This window comes from Triplophysa rosa, linkage group LG1 (genome assembly GCF_024868665.1).
Source record: "Triplophysa rosa linkage group LG1, Trosa_1v2, whole genome shotgun sequence".
NCBI classification, from domain to species: Eukaryota; Metazoa; Chordata; class Actinopteri; order Cypriniformes; family Nemacheilidae; genus Triplophysa; species Triplophysa rosa.
In genome coordinates, this window is record NC_079890.1 from 30,959,882 (window position 1) to 30,982,057 (window position 22,176).

Here is a 22,176-nt window from a genome sequence, read left to right on the forward strand (position 1 = left end):
CCCTGAACACACACACACACACACACACACACACACGCACGCACGCACGCACGCACGCACACGCACACGCACGCACACACACGCACGCACACACACACACACACACACACACACACACACACACACACACACAAACACTGTATACTTGACACAAACGCACACAAGCATAAAAACCACCCACTGATTTTAGACCCAATTACAGAGCAACATTTCCTGTGTTTGAAAAAACTCTTCTACAACTGTCATCATTCCGTGCCATCTGGGTTTGCAGGGAAGTATTTACACATGGCATGGTTGCTAATGATGTGTTCCTGTAGACTGGTAATGCCAAGGTCATGGGTTTGATTCCCAGACAGCTTATAATATGCTTATAATATGCACTGCTTCAATGGAGATGATGCTGTGTTGAGGCAGCTATAGGCTACTTTTAAACCGATTATAGGATTAAAGTTTCTCAGACTGTCATAGAGTAACATAAGTAATTCTTTCTGCTAGTACAGGTCCCACACATCCCAGCAGCCCAAGGTACAAATTTAACTTCATTGCTGACGTGGTGGAGAAGATCGCCCCTGCTGTGGTGCACATTGAGCTGTTCCTCATGTGAGTCCAACACCATAAACCAAACATTTTCAAAGTAACAGCTTTCTGTACAGTGTTTTTAAAAAGTGAGGAGGGAATGTGAGGACACGAGAAAGGTGCTTTGTGAACATAGCTGTGTGAGAGCCATTGCTGTTTGGCATTCAAATGAACACATGCACTGTTCTGTACAAACAAAGGGTTAGTTCACATTAGTTCACAAAGGGTAAGTTGTCATAATTTACTCACCCTTAGGCTGAACACAAAGAAAGGTATTTGGAAGAATGTTTGTAACCAAACAGTTCCAGGGCACTATTGACAATAGTAAGGGAAAAAATGATTGATGACAGAATTTTTATTTTTGGGTGAACCATCCCTTCAATTATTAAAACTTGACATAGCAATGTGCAAAAGCCAGTCAAATGAATAACAAACACCATGTTTAGAACACCTTTAAATCATTTTAGTATCTTCATTATAGCTATTAACCCTTGTGTGGTGTTCAGGTCTGTTCAAAGATATTTTACAACTATGATATGAATAATTGCTTTTTCAACCTCAGACTTTTGTATTTATTTAAGATAAACACGTTTTCCTTTCATACGTATCCCATATGTTTCTTTTAGGTACACCTGATTTAACAAAGATTAATGACAATTGTTTGCTGTCTCTGTTGCTTTTAATTGGGATAAAGTAAACATACGTAAGTGTTTTTATATACAATGTGTGGCTGTATTGATTTAAGAGCCGAATAATGGTAATAACATTCGCATAGTAACAAAAACGTGAACACCATACTAGGGTTAAAAATGTGTAGACAGTAACACCAAAGTGTATAAAACCATATGATGATAACTTAATATGTCACTTTTGACCCCTAGTCACCCCCTCTTTGGCCGAACAGTTCCACTATCGAGTGGATCAGGCTTTGTAATGTCAGAGACAGGCCTGATTGTGACCAATGCCCATGTGGTGTCCAGCACCACGCCCGTGTCGGGTCACCAGAGACTCAAAGTACAGATGCGTGATGGAGACGTGTATGAGGCCACTATCAAAGACATCGATAAGAAGTCTGACATCGCCACTATCAAAATCAACCCAGAGGTAACACAGCTATCGCTTTATATTAAACCTGTTGTTAACTACTGTGAAACCTATAAAAAAGATCCAATTAAACTATATAATCGACTACCTGTTTCCACCAGAAAATGTTGCAGGTTTTATTACTAGGTCACTCTGCAGACCTGCGGCCGGGGGAGTTTGTGGTGGCCATCGGCAGCCCTTTTTCGCTGCAGAACACAGTGACGACAGGAATTGTCAGCACAGCACAGAGAGATGGGAAAGAACTGGGTCTCCGGGACTCAGACATGGATTACATCCAGACAGATGCTATCATCAATGTAAGACACAGAGGACCACAACAACAGATGTTACCAATCTTTCTCAATTTCTATTCTCAACACATTTGGCACAAATCTAAAATCATATATGGCATGAAAATAATATAAACTATAAAACAATTTTTACAACAATTAACATGAATTGGATTTCTTTCCTTTTCAGTATGGGAACTCAGGTGGACCGCTTGTCAATTTGGTAATTATCCCTCTCTGACGTCAGACTGAATACTGAAACAGATCAAGTCTGTATTTAACAGTTCCTTTAAATTGATCTTTTACAAGGATGGAGAGGTAATTGGTATTAACACCCTGAAGGTGGCTGCAGGAATCTCCTTTGCCATTCCTTCAGACAGAATCACTCGCTTTTTAAATGATTCTCAGGGAAAGCAAAACAAAGGTACATGGACAGACTCGCTGACACTAAACGTGTGCTTTATTCTTGTCGGATTAAATGTCTTAAACCACGTGGCATGTGTTTCAGAGGTGAGATCAGTGAAGAAACGTTTCGTTGGAATTCGAATGCTCACCGTCACTGAAGCGTGAGTGTCCTTCACGGTTGAACACACAATAGACATGCATCACTGCCATTACGCGTGTGTATGTGTATGTGAATGAGTCCTGTCTCGTGTCTCCTCCAGCCTCGTGGAAGAGCTGAAGCAGCAGAATCCAGATTTCCCTGAAGTCAGCAGTGGGATCTATGTTCATGAAGTGGTTCCTCACTCCCCTGCTCAGAAGTAAGCATCCGCCAAACCAGATGCTTTGTAGGCTTTCATTACAGCTGGAACTCTTATCAAAGCAGTTTATCTCAGCCTGTGTCCGGTTTACACTGAAGACACTGAAATCAAAGCGAAATGACAGAGACATTTATATTTTAACTGATTATTTTGTTTGTCTGAATGGATTTCAGAGGGGGCATCAGAGACGGTGACATCATCGTTAAGTTGAACGGAGAGCCGCTGATGAGCACCAGTGACTTGAAAGAAGCGCTCAACAGAGACACGACCCTGCTGCTGGAGGTGCGCCGTGGCAACGACGACCTGCTCTTCAACATCGAGCCTGATGTCATCATGCAGTGATGTCATCATCTGCGAATGTAAACCATCAAGGACCACATTGGTTTAATCATGTGCATTCAAGGCCAAAGGGAAGTCGGTGCATCATAAACACCAAAGATCTCTTGAACAAGCAGAGAGAAAGCTAACAATCAGGTCAAATCTCTGCAAAAGAGTTTATATGAAAAGCACTTCATCTAGTGCTGTCTCTTGAAGCAGGTTTAAAGAGAAGACTGATTTATGGAAACTTCCAGTACTGTATTTTGTAGAGAAGACAAAGCTGGTGATATTTGTGCAGTTTTGCATTTGTGAGAGAACCGGTCAACCCACAATGAAATGTCAGGAGGAATTTCATCCAAATAAATTTCTTGAATATTATGAAACCTAAATACAAATGAATGAGGATTTAAAATATGAAGACTTGTTTCTCTTCCTCAAACTATCAATGCTCAATCTGTGTTGTGACACCAGTGGCATGAATAAATCGCTGTGCGGGGATTTCTTCTTTTTTAGTATCAAGTTTTATATCGTTTGATATTTTTTATGTTTTCGTATAAGCCGATATCAAAATGAGAGATCATCTTCTGTTCACATTTTTATCAATCTGTACATTTTTTTATTAGATGTTTTTGTTTAATCCATTACACAATGATTATGGATTTTGACATTCAGCTGGATCTATGAAATAAACTTGAAAAGAATCACTTGGCATAGTGGATGACAGTAAATCAAGTAATGTATGAATGAGTTATGTACAGTTTGAGTTTACGGTTGCGAGTTAAAATCAGGTTTAGTGATTCAGTATTAGTGATTATTTGGGCTAGAAATTCATGGATGAAATACTCTTCAGAATTTTCCAGTGCACAAAGCTTTTTCTTCAGTTCTCAGAGTCTGGACAGGAAAATCCAGACATGACACATGGCTACATATTTTGAGAAGCAACAGATGATCTTTACAAATCCATATTTTCCCTTGATGTTACCAGTAGAAGAACCGTTACTTGGCTGAACTTAAATGTGACAAAGTTTAACGACCCATTCAACATATTGTTTATTTAATAAAATTAACATACAGCAAAATTCAACAAATTGTTTATTTAATACAATTATAAAAGATTAATATATATGAATATGAATATAAATAGATTACAATATAAATAGTTATATTATTATCCACTAGCCAGACTGATAAAGAAATACAGACCGGAAGTTAACTTCGGGTCAGGCGCATACGTCCGATGAAACCATCTATACACATACAGTTCGTTATTTAATTACTATAAAAAATTACTTATCTCTGCATCAATCATCCCTGATATTCTAAAAAGTACTAAAAACACATTAAATGATCCAACATATATAGAAGTTGAATATCAGAAACAAAAAAGAATATATTTACATTAAACCTGCAATTTGAATTAGCAAATAGACTTGGAAAAATGGCTTCCACTCCTTATGCTGTAATTTCAAGACCTACAATTTAGAGTAGACTGACATGAAGGGCTTCAGAAAATATATATATATATATATTGTGGAAAGGCAGTAAACGTTGTGGTCTAACCAAATTCTGCTTCTGGAGCAATTTTTCCACTTCTTCCTAATACTTGAAGTATTCAAGGTGACCATATGTACTGCAAATGCCAGATGCATGCCACGTGTAAACCAGCAAAACCCAAACAAATTCTTTTCTTCAGATTGTGATTGGTAGGATTAGATAATCATGCTCCGCCCAAATCCCGGATTTAGAAATCTAGTGTATTGTTTTATAGACTGCATGTGGTCACTTAAAGGGATAGTTCACCCAAAAAATCTAATTCTTTCATTATTTACTAACTAACCCTGATATCATTCCAAACCTGTATGACTATGATTTCTGCAGAACACAACAAAAGATATTTTGAAAAACGTTGGTAACCAAAGAACATTGGCCCCCATTGACATACGCATAAATTGACAAACATACTCTCATTCAATTCAAATCTGATTTAATTTTGATAAAAACCACAAAGCAATACAAACTTATACTAGTTCATAAATCAAATGTTTTATGTATCGATAAATAGATTTTCCCAGCATTTATGTCTTAAACCCCAAGATCTAAACCAGATGTGATCAAGTCACATCTTTCAAGAGTCAAACGAATAGTCACATGACATTGTGGCGACAGTTGACTGGTTGTGTTTGGAGACAGACTATTACTGGACTGAAGTGCTAAGCCAACACACCCAAGTGGTTGAACCTGGAACGGATCTTGCTGTGTACAAGTAGGGTAAACAAAGACAAAGCGTGAAAAAAATTATTTAAACAAAGAATTGTTACGCAGGGTGTGTGTGCTGCAATAATAATCAGTTACAGATAAGTGTGGCCTATGGTTCCACAAAGAAAACAGTGAAAATGTTTGTTTGAAATACTTAAATATATGTAATTTATCAGTTTGTGCATGTGTTCGTTGGGAGTCGAACCCATGACCTTGTGGTTGTTACTGTGACATCATATGGTACCAATTTAGATACACACTAATGGTCTGAAATGGAAATGCCATGGTATTACAAGGTAAAAAATTCCATTTCCATGTATCTGGTATATATCAACTACAAATGTCCAGTACACTTCTTGTCATTAAAGGGGGAAAAGGTGTGTGCTTGTCCTGAACATAAACACAGACTTGACACTGTAGCGCACACTTGTCCAGGACCATCTTAAAAGTCCTCGCGTGAATGCAGTCAATGCGTGTGGAATGCAGAGAGTTTCTATCACACATGCAGATGGAGAGTAACTAAAGAGGCAGAGATAGAAAGAGCAATATAAAGATGTCAAGGAACGAATTACATGCAACAGATGAGGAATTGAAAAATATTCATTTTAAAATCAAATGTCATTATATGGTACTTTTTGCTATTCAAAGATCACAATGGAATATGTATATTTCACTTTGGGATGTTTGTCTTTGTTTAACCTTGTATTTTATACAAATCGTGTACAGGACAGACTTCAGGATCAACAATTACTTTCCTCTGGGTAAATTCAGCATTGAAAACTTCGGTCGAGGCCAACATTGTAACATTAGGAACACTCCAGTCTTGCATCCCAAAAAACCAAAATAACAATTTACGTGACACTGAAATTAAGCAATAAAGGACCAAAGCGTAACTTTTGGGAGGATCTATTGACAGAAATGCAATATAATAAACATAACCATGTCTTCAGAGGTGTATAAAGACCTTACATAATGACGCGTTATGTTTTTATTAGCTTAGAATGAGCTGATTCTATCTACATACACCACGGAAATTCGTTGCCAAGAGAAGCGAAAACGTGATGAAATCTTTGTCTTGTGTCAGCCATCGTAGTGCTTTGAAAGGGAGGAGTGGAGTGAGCTGCTGGTTGCAGTTTGCAACCTCACCGCTAGATTTCATACACTGGACCTTTAAAGAGATTAATAGTCTGTCACCACCCCCATGTCATTTAAAAACTGTATTTGACTTTTTCTTCTGTGGAGCACAAAATAATATATTTCGAGAAACGTCTCAGTGGTTTTGTGTCTATACAATGGAAGATAATGGGGACTAGTGTTGTTTGGCTACCAACGTTTTTCAAAATATCTTCTTTTGTGTTCTACATAAGATAGAAAGTCATACAGGTTTGGAATGACATAATTTAAAGAGACCCTTTCATTTACTATCACTATAGTATATCACACCAGCAGCGATAACTCTGCCAGCTGCCAGTAATGCATTTTAAACATGCTGATTTCATTCAGTAGAACTATAGGATCAACCTCACACCTCAGCATCACTCATTTGTAGTGCAAACATATTTGTTAATTATAATGGGAGGATTGTAGTTTTGTTGTTTAACACAAAAGCTCCCTGGTGTAGACACATTATTAATCATTCCCATATGCACCTGCACTCACCATGCGGTCCAACTTTATGCAAAATGACGAGAGATGAGATTAACATCCGTGTTCAGTATGCTGATGCATCACACACTAATCTTCAAATGGGGAAATTCTCTCTGAATCAGCCGTGTTTGTAAATAATACACTGGTTGTGTAATAAACTTCAACATGGGAGAATATCATACAGGTGCACTTACCTTCATACATGGAAATGAAGACTTTTGTGCAAAGTATTCAGAATTTATTTTGATATTAAGTCATTATAGTCAAAACTTATTTTAATAAGGATTTACATTCAAAACCATTATCAAAATATCATTGTGCAACATCATACTTACATCTACCTGTATATTCATTGTTCTTTAGTAATATTATGTTTCCAAATGAACATCAATATTATGAGGTGCAATCCTGCTAAGGTGTCAAAACATTTGTGTTACCACTTTGTACCTATTCCTCTTCAATATTTATATAGACAATTATATTTATTTAGTGTAAAAACAAATATAAAACTTGATCATGGTGCACTGAATAAGTGCTATAAATTGTTTTTCATGTGTATAGTTGATCAGAAAACATGATTTATGTCATGAACTGTTATCCAATCAATGCTGAATTACACTTTTAAAACAAGCTTACAAACTTCTCGCCGAACAGTTCGGCTTAGCCTGAGCACCAGGACATATGGACAAAATTCTGCAATGGTCTTTGTTATAACAAGTCTCCAGCACCAGGAGTTACAGCTTAGCTCTGAGAGATCCAACTGCAGGCTTGTCTGAACAAAACTCAGCCCACCAAGATGGCCGTTCCAAGACATTCTTGCCCTGCACAACTGCAGACCAGAGGTTTTTGTAGAGCTACAACACACGAAGAAAGAACAAAGAACAAAAGTCATTAACTACACAAAAACTCTGGAGTTGCACAATCAGGTCATGTGACTTATTACCAGTAACACCTCCCCAGCTCAGATAATAACAGTCAAACCTTTTATAAATCAAGTCATCCTTTTATCAGAACCTAAAATGATTCAGAGAACTGACCCAATACCAGAGCGAGCCTTGTTCCAGTAAACATCTACTCAACCATAAACATTCCGAAGCGTCTCACCCAGCAGGAGAAAAAGTTAAAAGGTCTTTGTGTCAGTGGGGTGTATCTACAGTACAGTATGTGACTGTTCTGTCTGGCCTCCTAATAGAGATTTTCAATAAAAGCCCTGTTTGTTTGCTTAAAAATTGATGGTCTGCCAGCAAAGTCAAGTCATCAAGTGTTGAGAGAATATTCGTAAAAGACTCAAGGAATGAGTCAGAAACCATAATGTCTAGTTTTACTGTAAAAGAGATAAAATGATTAAACACCCATATGGGCAATGCCCTGCAGGATTGTTTTGTTTTAATGAACTAGTCTGCTTTAGGCTTTTGCTTTGTATAGTGGAAATAAATCTCCAAATCACCCAAAGGTCTGTTAATTGTTGTTTTTATTAGGTGATGTAGCGTGTTCCTGCTCACGGTGACAGACTGACTGTAAGGTTTTCCTGTAAACATTGCATCATCACTGGCTGTCAGTCTCAAGGCCAACTTATTTAATAGACTGGCCGGAGAAATGCTTCTGACTTTTGTCGCCCTTAATTTCTAAATCTGTACTTTGAGTGACTTAAGGAAAATATTTTTACTTGTGAAATAACAAAAGTTAATGTAATGTCCTCACATGAGATCAACTCTGAGGCTCAACTAGAATATATTTTAGGTATACATTACGGGTGGCCTTTCCACATTAAAAAGTGTTTTAAAAGTGAAGATATCTACATTTATGGTTGGTTCCTTTGTGAACAATTCATTTCATAAAGCTCTTAAACAGCCAATTCAGTGTGTTTCTTCTGTGTAGCCCTTTATTGCATTACACAGCAATACAGTATATCAACACAAGTGACATGTGGCTTTATTAAAGATAACACAAGGACTCTGTGGAACATTTCTCAAGAGGTTTTAAATGATAAATAATAAAATACATTATTCAAAAAGACGACAAACTATTTAAACATTGTGGCTGTTTAACTTAGCATGTATGAAGTCATTTCCATAGAAAGATGTAGCAGGTGGCTTAGGTTTTTTTTCAAGTATCTTAAGTTTTATAATACTTTTCTGACACTTTTGTAGACAATCGTCCATATATATATGATTCCATTTTCAGAGTCACAATAAAAGGCTGGTGAGTTTCACTGGTCACGTGCACATGTTTTCTTACCTCACCATCTGCATTGCCAATTGGTGAGTTCAGGATGAAGTCAGGAGGAGCAATCACATCCACCAATGCCACAGCATCATCCTTTAACTAGATGTAAAGATTCAAAAGACAATTTCCATTTTAGCTGCTAGAGCATGACACTAGAAACACTCAGGTCGTGGGTTTCGATTCAAAAGCTATACATATTAACAACAAACAAGTCATCAGATACATAAATGGGTAATTCCAGTGTTATGGATGTCACATTTTCAGTCAAAACTTGAAATATAAATTCTCAGAGAATGTATTTACCAATATATTAAACCATCTGTTTATATTTTACTAAACCTCTGTTGACAGTTGAATCCACACATAAAAAATCAGTCTATGCATGAGTTTTCTATTTAAAAGAGGAAAAAAGAAATGTGTTATGGATGTGACAAAAAAGCAAGGACATTTTTGAGAGACAACATACTTTCTAGAATTTCTGTGAATTAAAATAAATGTGCAAACCAGACCCAATAATACCCAACAAATGGAGTAGGAATGGCTTTTTATAGAACATAAAATAATGATTTTAGTTGAAATGTTTAAGAGAGACTTCACGTGGATATTTAAATACTGACATCTGACCTACAGTATCTGTATGGTGAAAACATTTGGTAAAAACTTGGTAAGTTTCATCTTAAGGTTGAGGTTTGCTTGAAATTGCCCAAATGTAAAAGCTTTCTCTGACATGTAACGCATGTGTTAGTGAGACTGTCTGCATGTACTGTGATTGCCCACCTGCCCACAGAGAGTGAGAATAGCCGTCTGAATGAAGTCAACCGGTTGTCGGCCAGAAAAATAACCACCTGAAAACACAAACAAACTCAGAGTTCCACTCTGGTACTTCACATAACCAATAACAGCACGAGCGTATTAAAAATCAGTGTAGTGAATGTTGGTTGACCTTGATACAGGATGGCCATGTGGTTACTGATGGTCCACAGTCCATAGAGAGCACAAAGACGGCCAAGCACTGATCTGAGACCAGTTGGAGTCTGTTCATCATGAATCAGGTCATGGAAGCGTTGCAGCACTGTGTGCTCAATGTAAGCAATAGCCAATGAACGACAGTAATATACCTAAAATCACAGAGAAAGACAAAGATGTTTTAGGAGGATGTCCAAGAAAACCCTCAAACAAAAAAACAAATGTCTAGTAAGAGGATGACCGCATTTACAAAGCTGCCCAAGGACAAGAGTTACTCAAAGACAATTTGACCCAAATAATCCCAAACCAGGAGGTGACGGTACAATAACAGACATGACACATAGACGAGACACTTGCGATGGTTAGGAAAAAAACCCATGTAATTGGGTTTGTGTCTGGTTGCTAGTGAATGACGCTTTGTCAGTATTGTACGTAGGGAACTTTTGAGTTTTTTATTTTCAAGTCAGTCGACATATCAACATTATTATTAAAGTGATAGTTCACTTAAAAAAGAAAATCCTGTCATCATTTACTCATCCTCTTGTCATTTCAAACCTGTTTGACTTTTTCTTTTGCAGAACACAAAACAAGATATTTTGTTGTTAACATGCATCCATTCACTTGCATTGGTTTTGTGTCCATACAATAGAAGTGAATGGGTGCCCCTGCTGTTAGGTTACCAACTTTCTTCAAAATATAGTCTTTTGTGTTCTGCGGAAGAAAGAAAGACTTGATTTAAAAGACCACATGGTGTTCTGTTTTTCTTTTCGATTATTGTTTTTCCATCTTAAGCTGTGATTTAAAGCAGGACTCAGACATGTGACAGTAAATTTAATATGAACACTACAGCTGCGGGTGGAGACTTGAAGGAGTGGAGACCGTCTCCAAACTCATTATATCATATGACCTTTTAACTGTCTGCATGTTTATTGCAGAGGTTAGTCCTTCAAACCAGAAACACACACACACCCATCTACCTTCACTTCATTCTGTTCTATTACTGTGTTAGATTCGTTCCTGTGATACTGGCAGAGCAGACACATGATGCTAGAAACTTCCACATCCTGCTTGTGACTTTGACCTAGTGGAGCAGAGTAGTCGTCACACTTTCAATACACACATCTAAATGAATCTGATAAGATAGAAAAAACCCAAATCCTTCAAGATGTAGAAGTCTCACAGCGGTTCTTTGAAATGCCTAGTGTGAGTAGATTTGCAGCTCAGTGGTATAGATATTAAATGTATGGATATGCCTGAGCCAAGTGTCTGTTCAGTGTTTAAAACATGCTTGAGAAACCAGGAGGTCTGTTCTACATTGCACACAAGTCACTTTACACAAGGTATTAATGGAAAACATTAGAGTGCATTAACTCCATTAATCATTCAGATAGTAAAAGATCAACAAAACATTAGTAACACATGAATAATCACATTAATATCTATGAAAGATTATTATTTAAAGCTGCAATCCATAACTCTTGCCTGTTTATTTCCATCTGTTTTAAACATAAAATTGCAGGTTACAAACATACTTATCATGCTTATACATAACGTATGTGGCATTTCCCATGAAATCCTTGACGAATAACTGATTACCGCTTTAAAGGAGAACCTTATGTCGAACCTTATTCGTTTTGAGACACACGAGACATTGAGATATGTGGACCCGGCCTGCTGCCGTTACTCATAGTTTTTCATCTTAATATTTTACTACTTAAAGGGAAACATCTTATTTTTGACTTTCAGCAAAAAATAAAAATTCTGTCATCACACCCTCGAGTTGTTCAAAACTGTATGAATTTCTTTGTTCTGATGAACACAGAGAAATATATTTGGAAGAATCCTTGTAACCAAACACTTCTTGGCCACCATTAACTAGGAAGATATACAATGGTAGTCAAAAGTGCCGCAGAACTGTTATTAAAACTTATTGTTTTGCTTATTAACCCCTTGAGTCGTATGGATTAGTTTTATGACTGATAAACATCAAAAAACAGGTTTCTATCAATGACATTACAAAGCTGGAAAGAGCCAGGATGACTTTAAAAAAATAAAACCTAGGACGGCATGAGAGTGAGTAAATTATGGATTAAAGTTACACTAATCCTTTAATAATACATGCCGTTCACACACCTAAAGCGATAAACATTAAATGTGCCCGTTTGTCGTGTAAAATCTATAAAATAGCAGGATAATCTTAAAAATCTAACCGTTCTCCTTTTGAGTTGCCAATAAATAGCATAAACATTGTGATGTGTGATTTTAGGGAGTTTTATTATGCAGGTAATAAAGTCAGGATTAAAACATACTTGGCTGTTGTTTCGGGCCTCAAAGTCTCCAAGTCCAGAAGATTTCTCATGCAACAGCTTCTCCTGGCTCTCACCCAGCAGAAAACACACCAGCCACTTATACGCCGCCAGAGGAACTGAGAACAAATGTTATAATGACATTAAAAAGAGAAAGAGCCTCAAGTAAAATAACTAAATAGATCTGGACCTGAAAGTACTGTGTTCAGAAACACTGTTGAAGCAAAGTAAATGAAGTTTAAATGGATTCAAAAGTATGAAAGTAATGTTGGATGAGTGGGGTGGGAAATGTGAAAAGGGATTCTCCAAACTGGGTCTGTTTTCCTGAGGTTTGGTGCACGCACACATTGGATCATAGATGAGGTATCTGGGTGGGAACCGTGACTAAAAAACAAGGAGTCTCATGTTTTGGATGGTTGAGGGCTTGGCTGTAATTTTTCTACACATGGCGCAGAACTGGATCAAACTTCAGGTCCATTGAGAGAAGGATTTCAATGCATTCATGCTATACATGAACAGTGTGATGAAAAGTTTAAATGATTAAGTACACAAATCATTGTGTGAACAGGTCAAACTGAAACATTTAACATCGCAAAAGACAAAAAGACAAAAACAAGACTCGAAATTGCTTCTCAAGAATCTAGTAAATCAAACAACCCAATTTCAATCCAACACCAACTCTCGTTTTTTAGAACAAGTCCATAGAATGCTAGTCCACACACAAACATCTTCACAATACTTACAGCAAAGTTAGTCTAGAAATGATTCTAACATCTGAAGACAATCTGTTACAGGTATAGAATGAGGGGTTAACGTTTTAATGCGAAACAGCTGATATACTGTGTATATATTACACAGTATATCAATATTACACCTGGTATAGTGTTTAAAAGCACCCTAGGTACTTTCGTCACGTGATGTTACCGTTGACAAAATCGGTTAAACTCTGTACAGTCCACTCCCCTCCTCATGAAATGAAAACAATGATCCTCTGACCCCTGTAACCAGGCAACGGTGAGTTGAGTCACCAGCTGAGGAATGATGTCAATAAAGCGAGCAGATGTGCAGCAGATGTGCAGCTCGGTTCGGGATGTAAAACTCTCCCGCTGGAGCCGTCTGCAGCATCATGGAGCACTTTTTACAGTAAACCACACAGCAGACTTACGTTCTCACTCTGTGTGCGGTGAAGGTGTGGTTCTCATCAGATAATGTGTTAAAGAGAGGGCAGTTTATGTGCAAACATCTCGTATTACACAAAATACCACAAAATCAAGTTTGGTAGTAAAATATGACAGCGTGGATGTAAAAGTACTAAAAAAAACCTCACTATCTGAATAAAATCACAATGTTGGCAAGGAAGAAAAGAAATGAAAATTAGGATTCAGGATTTGTTCTTGTTTGCAAATGGTTGTGCATAAGAAACAACACATAAAAGACAAATCGCATCTATATCCAAGAAACAAATCAAATTAATAATAAATAGACCTATTGAATTCAGCATGCAGATCATTTTAATCTCGTCACCATGCTCAGTTAGATTTTGAATTTCATGCACATTTTTCAAACATACTGTATATGTATGTACAGTATATATGATGTAGTTGGATGTGCAGGGTGCATAGGTGTCACATATGTCCGTATGTATTGGTGCTATGGAGAATCCAGAGTTAATGTTGCGTACCGGCTGAGTTCATGCACTCTTCCACTGAGGCAGCTGTGAACTTGCTCTGCAGAATGCTGCTCATGTCCTCTAAGAAGTTTACAGTCTCAAGGGGGGATTCAATCTTGCCTTGACCTTGAAAAGAGGCAAAAAGAGAGCAAGAGATGGAGACAAACAAAGATGCAAAATCCACCCCTTACAGCACACAAAGACACTTCAGATTAGCATGTCTATAAAAACAACACCATCAGATGATGCCTCGATGGTCTGTGAATGCTTACAGGAGATGTCATTTCTATCTTTTCTTTCTCTTTTGAAAAGACATCTTGACTTCAATCTTGGATGTTAACAGTCAGATAAAAGTAGAAAAAGGAACCTTGCTGTTTGTGCTGAAGCCAGCCGAGCAGGTAGTTGCTGGTCTGCTGTAGGATAACGTTGTTATCACCCTCATATGTGCAGTTTGGGTCATTGTCGTCGCGCATGACTCCCAGGCGGTTCACTGAAGACAGAAAGATCAATGGAAGGAGAAAGATACAATTCACCCAAAAGAGAAAATTCTGCATTTACTGTTGCTGCAAAACCATATGTTGTTCTTTTTTGTACATTTAAAAAGGAAATAACTGAAATATGTATGTACTTTTCGTACAGAGACTAGTACATAGTATGCATGGGATGTCAAGCACCCAAAAAAGCTAACTTTGTGTGACAATTAAATAAAAATTCCATTGGTCAATAAAAGTCAAATATGGTGGTTTGGTTTGTCATCATGAACTGTCACTGTATATAAAGAGTGCTTCGTGGGAAAATAACAGAACGTTGTACAGGTCTGAAAGAAAATAAAGGTGAGTAAATAATGACATAGTTTACGTAAACTATTGTTTTATGCTGACCAGACGCTGTGTGTAAATATGTTCTATCATCATCGAACCATGTTTTGTCATCATCAAACTGTTTACAAGATGCTTATTTGTTTAAATGAGATGTAGAGATTTCTCACTGGCAAGGAATCCGTGTCCTCCACAAGCTTCCCGACATTCCTGTATGGCTCGCTGGGCCGTCCATGATGCTAAAGCTTTACTAGCGCATGATATGGCGTGAATCTCTCTGCCCAGTTCAGCCTGATAAATGATGAAAGACTATGTACATTTAACAGTACGAGAAGATTCTCAACATCAATCTTTGGTGATCAACTCATATATTTTCAACATCAGATATTTTCATCAGACAACATCTGATGTTCTTGAAAGAAAGAGCTTGTGGTTTCTAATCATAATCACATTGATAGTTTTTGCGGATGTTTGTACACAGTATAGAGCATTTAATACTTTCATCTAGTTTAATCTGTACCTGTCTGTCACTTTTGTCCTTCATCATGAGTCCGAACTGAAATTCCATAAAGTTCATGGTGAAGGTTTTGGTAAAATGCTCTAGCGCGTACACTGCTGCCAGGTATGGAACCAGACGCCATTGCTGCGGATAAAAAAAAATGGTCAAAATAAAAGCTGCCTATCCATTTTCATTCTATTACGCAGAGACAACTATAAGGAATCTATTCGTAGTTATAATTGTGTACCTGCATCTGATATTCCAGCACCGGAATCTCCTCATCCTCTTTAGGCCCAAACTGTCTGCGTGTGGCAGAGAACCGCACAGCCACCGTCAGAGCCAGCTTTAGATTGACTTGTGCCATTCTTGTAATGCCCACCCTGCCTCCTGACAGAGCCCCTAAAGATGCTCCAAACCGCTTATTGGGGTCCTGCGAGGGTGTGTTGTTAGGACAAAGATAAGATAGAAATAGAAACCAGATGATAGAAGTTAAGAGTCACAAAACAGAAGATAATACCAGAAAAATCCCCATATCCCCATAAAGATATGGGGAGCAATGGCTAATTTCCTCATGAAAGACAATCCAAACAAACAAACCATTTAAATGAAGTCACACATCACTAAAGAGCTGTAACCTCACTCTCTCTGCTCTGTTTGTTTTCAGAACACCCTTTTATGTATTTCTGCCAGTAAGAACGACAGACTGACTGTGATTAAAAACTCTGTTTGTTTAAAAAGAAACCAAAGGGATTCCTCCTTATACGTCTTGCACAGCAGAGCTGCTGGGACAACAGCTGCTGCCGTAATGGAACTTTCTCTTTAGACAGTTTACACAACAGACACACACCAAAACAGACCATTTTCTCCTATGATAATACAATTATCAAATATTGCAGATTGGGGTGCATTTTGGCATGCATCTGTGAAAACTTTGTTTTAATTTTTTAACCAAGTTGCAAAATTGTTCTTACTTTAAAAGGTGAAACATAGCACCCATCAGGCGTAACATCTCCGGTTTTGTTCAGCAAGTTTTCCCGTGGAACCCTCACATTATGAAACAGTGCAAAACTGAAGCAGGAAAAAAACAGATTTCATTGGTACAAACATCATCATTTATAATACTCATACCAACAAAAGATTAAAATATTGGTATCCATGATTACGGGATTCCCTTTATGTATGTCACCATCTACTGGACACACATTATAATTGCAGTCGCTTTCAGTCCACAGTCTAGCTGAAAACTCACCCATTATCCAGACCATTCTGACCCAGTTTCTTTCCTATATCCCCAACCATCACACCTGGCATCGCCAGCAAGGTCTTTGGATCCCTGACCTATAAAATGAGGTTACGTTAAAACACACTGCTTTCACAAGACACCATCACACAAGAAAACCAACTGTTCATACATACTTGGACTACAAAAGAATGGAGGCCATGACATTTTCCATCTGGTGTGTAGAGCTGGGCAAACACGACTGCATGAGTGGCCGTCTTCCCCATATTCCCCACCCAGAACTTTGCTGCTTCAAAATCCGGAGAGTTTATCACAAATTCCTAGAATTTGGTAAAATCACAAGAGTTTGAGAAGACAGCGACCACTGTGCACAGTACATGAACATAACAAAAACACAGAAAAAATAATTTTGAGTTGACGTTTTTGGGACATGCAGGTGTAGCATTGTATTTGGCAGAGCATGGTTTAAACTGTATGTTCAGTAACTAGGAAGTGTTGGGAGTAATAATAAAGTACCTGTGTGCTGGGATCATATCTGGCGGTCGTTCTCATTGCTCGTGTGTTGCTACCATGGCTCAGCTCTGTCAGTGCAAAGCATCCAAATGCCTAAAAGAGACAGAAACTATATAAACGTGATGTCAGTGGCTAATGTGGTTTGATATGACCAATGTCATTATGGGGAATAAGTTACAAAAAATGTGTTTGAATCATGCTATACATATAAATAATGGCTTTAAAACAATCAGCATTGTCTTCCATTTAATGTCAAATTAATTTAAAGTATTAGTTCACCCAAAAATGAAAATTCTGTCATCATTTACTCAATCTCTTGTCTTTCTTTAAACCTGTATGAATTTCTTCTTCTGCAGAACACAAAAAAAGATATTGTGAAGAAAGTTGGTAAATGAACAGCGGTGGCACCCATTCACTTCTATTGTATTGACACAAAACCAATGCAAGTGAATGGGTGCCACTGATGTTTGGTTACCAACTTTCTTCACAATGTCTTCTTTTTGTTCTGCAGAAGAAAGAAACTCATACAGGTTTGAAATGAAAAGAGGGTGAATAAATCATGATTTTTCGGTGAACTATCACTTTAAGTAAAATGTAGAAATGCAAATGAAGAGTTTGGTTCCAAAATGAGATAACTCCGTTTTTTTATTTTTTCAAAAATCATGTTTTTTATTATGTTTTCATTGTGTTTTATTGTGTTAGTTAACTGTATTTCTTTTGTTATTATGGCAGTTTGATTGATATTAAATGGAATGCACAATACAAAAAACATGATCTTTGAAAAATGTATCTCATTTTGAAACCTAACCGTTCAAATATAACCCAACAAATATTCTTTGTTAAACAAGGTTACATTTATGCAAAGTCATTTATTGCTGCTAGAAAAATAAAGGGCATATTTATTCGGCACACTGAACCTGAAAAGTCATTGTTGCACACTAACAATGAAAATTTTAGAACGTAATGGTTCAACATTTGTTTTAATAATGTAAAGACAAGGAACATTCACCATCATCTCCTCAATGTCCTTCACAAATTTCAAGTGCCTCTGAGATCCTGTGTTTGCCACTGTGGCTCCAAACATCTAACAAGAGTTAAAAGAAATAAAGCTGATCAATGATTATGGTTTTAGAAGCATTTGAATAAAATGACTATTTTCACCAGTTCAGGACCTCGGAGAAGAGGTGATTGTAGCAAAACGAGTTTACCCCTTTGTTGAGGTTGTACTTCGCTCCTAAAGACCAGTCGTACATTCCCAGGCAGTCGCTAAGGATTGTCAACGTCATGGGGTTTTGAATGATGTCATCTTGTGTTAGAAAGTTGTATTTAAATAATTGTTTACAGCGACGGAAGGTAAGCTCTCTCATCTGGTCCAAAGATATATCCTCACCCGGCTGCCGGGCAAACAGCGGGTCATTCTCCAGTGTTCTGAACACATGACGCTGCTCAGAGAGAGAAACGCATCAATATTAATTTATAAACCCAACATAAAAACAAAGCAGAGATACTCTGAAGACATGAGCATCTTACCTTAAACGCAATGATTTCTGCACCTTCCAGAAACCGCATCATATCCTTCCAATCGAAAGATGCTTTCTTCCTGTAGATGTCCAATGGACCACTAGGAAGATCTGGGATGTCCTCAGCCATTTTCTCACCCAAAATGTATTTAGCATCTGTGACGCCAGGCAAACTCATGTTCTGAAGCTAAGGCACTTCAACAAGAAAAATCTGTCAAAATAAACCTGTACAAGACTTTTTGAGGAGAATAAAGTACTGCAAGTGAAAGACTCCTGGCTTATTTTCTGAGACACCTGACTTTGTTTATCTTTCTCAGGTTTTATCAGTTATAGGGACACACAGACCAGAACATCCTTAAACTGTAACCCAGGCCTTTAATAATGCTGTGAAATATCTGTACGCCGTTTATTTATAGGACTCATTGTACTGTTGACATTTGCAAGGACTTTGAAATCCTTTCCAGACCCAATTGCACCAACAATGCATAATTCACGAATAATAACTCATCCATGAGTCTTTTTTTTTTAAAGAAGTCTTTTTCACTGGTAAGAACCCAGTGAGTGTCATTATAACTTATCAATCAGTTATTAAGTCTGACAATACAACTAAATACAAAGTTCAAAGTGACAACACAGCACATACAACACGAACACAAGTCACGACAATCATTATTTAAATGACTTGTGAAGTTAAAACAGAAAATAATATGCTTATGCATTTCTGGAAATTACTAAAATTGTGATGTTGAAACAGTAAAATATTTTTAAAAACATTATCACATACCTTCCCTCCCTCACATTCTATTATATTTTTGCTCGCAAGCTATTGTAACTGTAATTTCACCACTCAGTAACTAGAAACACTGCACAATAGTAAAGCATAGCATTAATACTATTAATCGTAATGAAGATAAAACAACATGTTTGTTTTACCTAGTCCGAAGATCACTTGTTCTTCTTCTTCTTTTAGGCTTTAATGGCGGTTGGCAAACCAACTTAAAAGGTGCATTCCCGCCACCTACTGGAAAGGAGTATGAAGCGCCCAATGACTAGGAAGTTTAGCAACAAAAGCTACTTATTTATTATGAAAAAAAAACGGTATCCTATATCCTATTAATCAATCCTGTTTCTTTTAAATAAACAACTAATTCTCGACATATTCTTGATTGTTTTTGTCCATCACCTAACAAAACCTGGATTGACAAATCATTTATTTCCAAATGTCTTAAAGCTTGACTTAGTTGGAAAACGTTCTCTTTCATAAGCCTCACATTTTATCAGTACATGTTCTACATTTTCTGTTAACCCACATTTGTCACAATTTCCATTCTCATGTTTTCCTATTCTATGTAAGCATTGATTTAATAAACAATGTCCAATACGCATTCTTGTTATTAATACGTCCTCTTTCCTGTTTCCAAATCTTCTTCTGAACAAACTTTCTCTTGTATGCCATATAAATGTCTACCTTTTGTTCCTTCTTCCCATTCCTTCTGCCATATTACTAATACTTCTTTTGCTATTGTCACTTTTATTTCTGTTTTACTTAATGTCACTTCAATGTCTATTTGAGAATGATTTAAAGCCTGTTTAGCCAGATGATCAGTCTCCTCATTTCCTTTCACACCCATATGTGATGGTACCCACACAGAATTTACTAGAAGTCCATACTGTCTTATTCTAAAAAGACTTTGCATTACTTCATTTATCATATCTTGTCTTGCTAATGATTTTCCACTTGACAAACTGTTTATTGCTGAAAGAGAATCTGTGCATATTACTGTCTTTGTTGGTTGTATTTCTTCTATCCACTGAAGTGCTAATACTATTGCTATTAGTTCTGCAGTAAATACAGAAATATGATCTGAAGTTCTTTTTGACATTTTCATTTTGAATAGAGGAATATATACTGCTACAGCAGTTTTCCCAGAGTCTGGATCCTTTAACCATCGGTGTATAATTGCACTGCACTATAATAAGTAAGATCTAAATATTTCTGTACAAATTAACTTACATAACAATGAAACAAGTGTATTAGATTTTCTTTATGCAATTGGATATCAACCAAAGGCATTGGGAAGAGCCAAGGAGGAATGGTTGACCTGTAGGGGCAATATGTATGTCACTTAATCCCATATTCTGTGCTTCCTCATTGGCCTTCCATCCAAAGCTTGACAACTTTTTATACTCATATTCCCAACAGTCCTACAACACCATTTTAACTGGATGACTATCCGAATGTCCCTTTATACTTATCCAGTACCTCATCCTTAACTTAAGCCTACGGATTTCTTGAGGCATCTCTCCCATCTCTACATGAACTGCTGATAATGGTGATGATCTAAAAGCACCGAAACAAAATTTCATTGCTTGTGATTGTATTGGCTTGTCCGAAGATCACAGTACTGTCACTTCAGAGGAGGACGACCTGTCCTCATGTGACAAACCGACCACCAATCAGAAAAGCGCTGCTGCTTAAAGGCGCAGTACACGTCTGTGCACGCTCAACAACTGCTCCACTTAAGACCACAGGAACGAATAAAATGGGGCTTCATAATAGTGAACCCGATACGTGTGATATGTTGTCAATAATAATATGTAAATAAAATAAAATTATAAAGAACAATAAAATAAACAAATATAAATTACTAATAACAATAGTATTTATATTAATCAAGTATCCTTAACGTATTGCAAACTAAAGTACACAATGTACACCAGGGGGCGTTGTTACGGAGCTATACAAAAAGCTGTGTACTGCTTTTCTCCTGAGTTGTGCTCTGCAATCAGATTTGAGGCCATTGACTTGATGGCTAGAGCTGCAGCCTTTCATGAAAACTTTTCATATGCATGCAACACGCATGCATGGGACTCATATCAGAATAAAATCAAAATATCTATTAACCCCCTCAAAAGCAATATAAAATACAAAAAGACATTTAACTCATTTCCCTAAAATGTGTGTCTCCTTGTTTTTAGTTCATAATTAAGGCTATAATCCATGATATAACAAGATACAACCAAATACTATGGTGAACAATGATTCATATTCATACACTTGGTCTGTAAGTTGTAAGAATTTATTAGAAATGTATATTTATTTAGTTTTCATTATGGTCAGGTGAATGTTATGAAGCAATATCATGTCTCTTGGTGGTATCTTTCAAAACTATAACAAAATGATGGGTAGAAAAGAATACAAGACACAAAAGCTAAGAATAACTAAGGTAACTATTTATATGCTTAACACAGTTCTTCATTTTAAATTAATACAGAACTTCTTTTTTAACACAGCCCCTGAAATCTGTGTGTTAAAAATGTTATGACCCCACACATTCTCACGGCCTCTCGTGTCCTCTCTTCCTTTGAGCTCACTCGATCCCTCTCTTCCTTTCTGTTTTGTCCATGGGGAGCAATGGTAGTAGATAATTTGGTGACCCATTTTTAACCCACATCAGGCCTAAAACACAGAACACACAAACACTAAA

General features: G+C 37.1%; 2 protein-coding genes across 3 annotated transcripts in view; one reads left to right on the top strand and one right to left on the bottom strand.

Annotated features, from left to right (window-relative positions):
* The window catches only part of htra3b (HtrA serine peptidase 3b), a 7,623-nt gene extending 3,904 nt beyond the window's left edge, over nucleotides 1–3,719 (top strand). Inside the window, exons 2-9 of one of the 2 annotated variants that reach the window (XM_057337382.1) lie at nucleotides 501–600; nucleotides 1,458–1,680; nucleotides 1,782–1,976; nucleotides 2,140–2,172; nucleotides 2,259–2,373; nucleotides 2,458–2,515; nucleotides 2,615–2,710; nucleotides 2,884–3,719. In XM_057337382.1, the coding sequence (XP_057193365.1) occupies nucleotides 501–600; nucleotides 1,458–1,680; nucleotides 1,782–1,976; nucleotides 2,140–2,172; nucleotides 2,259–2,373; nucleotides 2,458–2,515; nucleotides 2,615–2,710; nucleotides 2,884–3,052 (989 nt within the window). In that variant the 3' untranslated portion in view covers nucleotides 3,053–3,719. Of the gene's footprint in view, nucleotides 1–500; nucleotides 601–1,457; nucleotides 1,681–1,781; nucleotides 1,977–2,139; nucleotides 2,173–2,258; nucleotides 2,516–2,614; nucleotides 2,711–2,883 lie in introns of both variants that reach the window. The other variant, XM_057337371.1, reaches the window with a different exon arrangement.
* A 3,439-nt stretch (nucleotides 3,720–7,158) lies between these two features.
* acox3 (acyl-CoA oxidase 3, pristanoyl) lies at nucleotides 7,159–19,719 on the bottom strand. Its single transcript, XM_057334087.1, has 18 exons — nucleotides 19,622–19,719; nucleotides 18,699–18,883; nucleotides 18,377–18,610; nucleotides 18,178–18,252; nucleotides 17,172–17,261; nucleotides 16,832–16,975; nucleotides 16,665–16,753; nucleotides 16,387–16,483; nucleotides 15,663–15,845; nucleotides 15,437–15,559; nucleotides 15,087–15,207; nucleotides 14,466–14,588; nucleotides 14,111–14,224; nucleotides 12,433–12,548; nucleotides 10,101–10,275; nucleotides 9,935–10,002; nucleotides 9,170–9,256; nucleotides 7,159–7,785 (listed from the first exon to the last, which is right to left on the bottom strand). Exons 2-18 carry the CDS (start codon nucleotides 18,864–18,866, stop codon nucleotides 7,666–7,668), a joined length of 2,127 nt encoding a protein of 708 aa, XP_057190070.1. The 5' UTR covers nucleotides 18,867–18,883; nucleotides 19,622–19,719; the 3' UTR covers nucleotides 7,159–7,665.
* Between the last annotated feature and the right edge of the window lie 2,457 nt (nucleotides 19,720–22,176).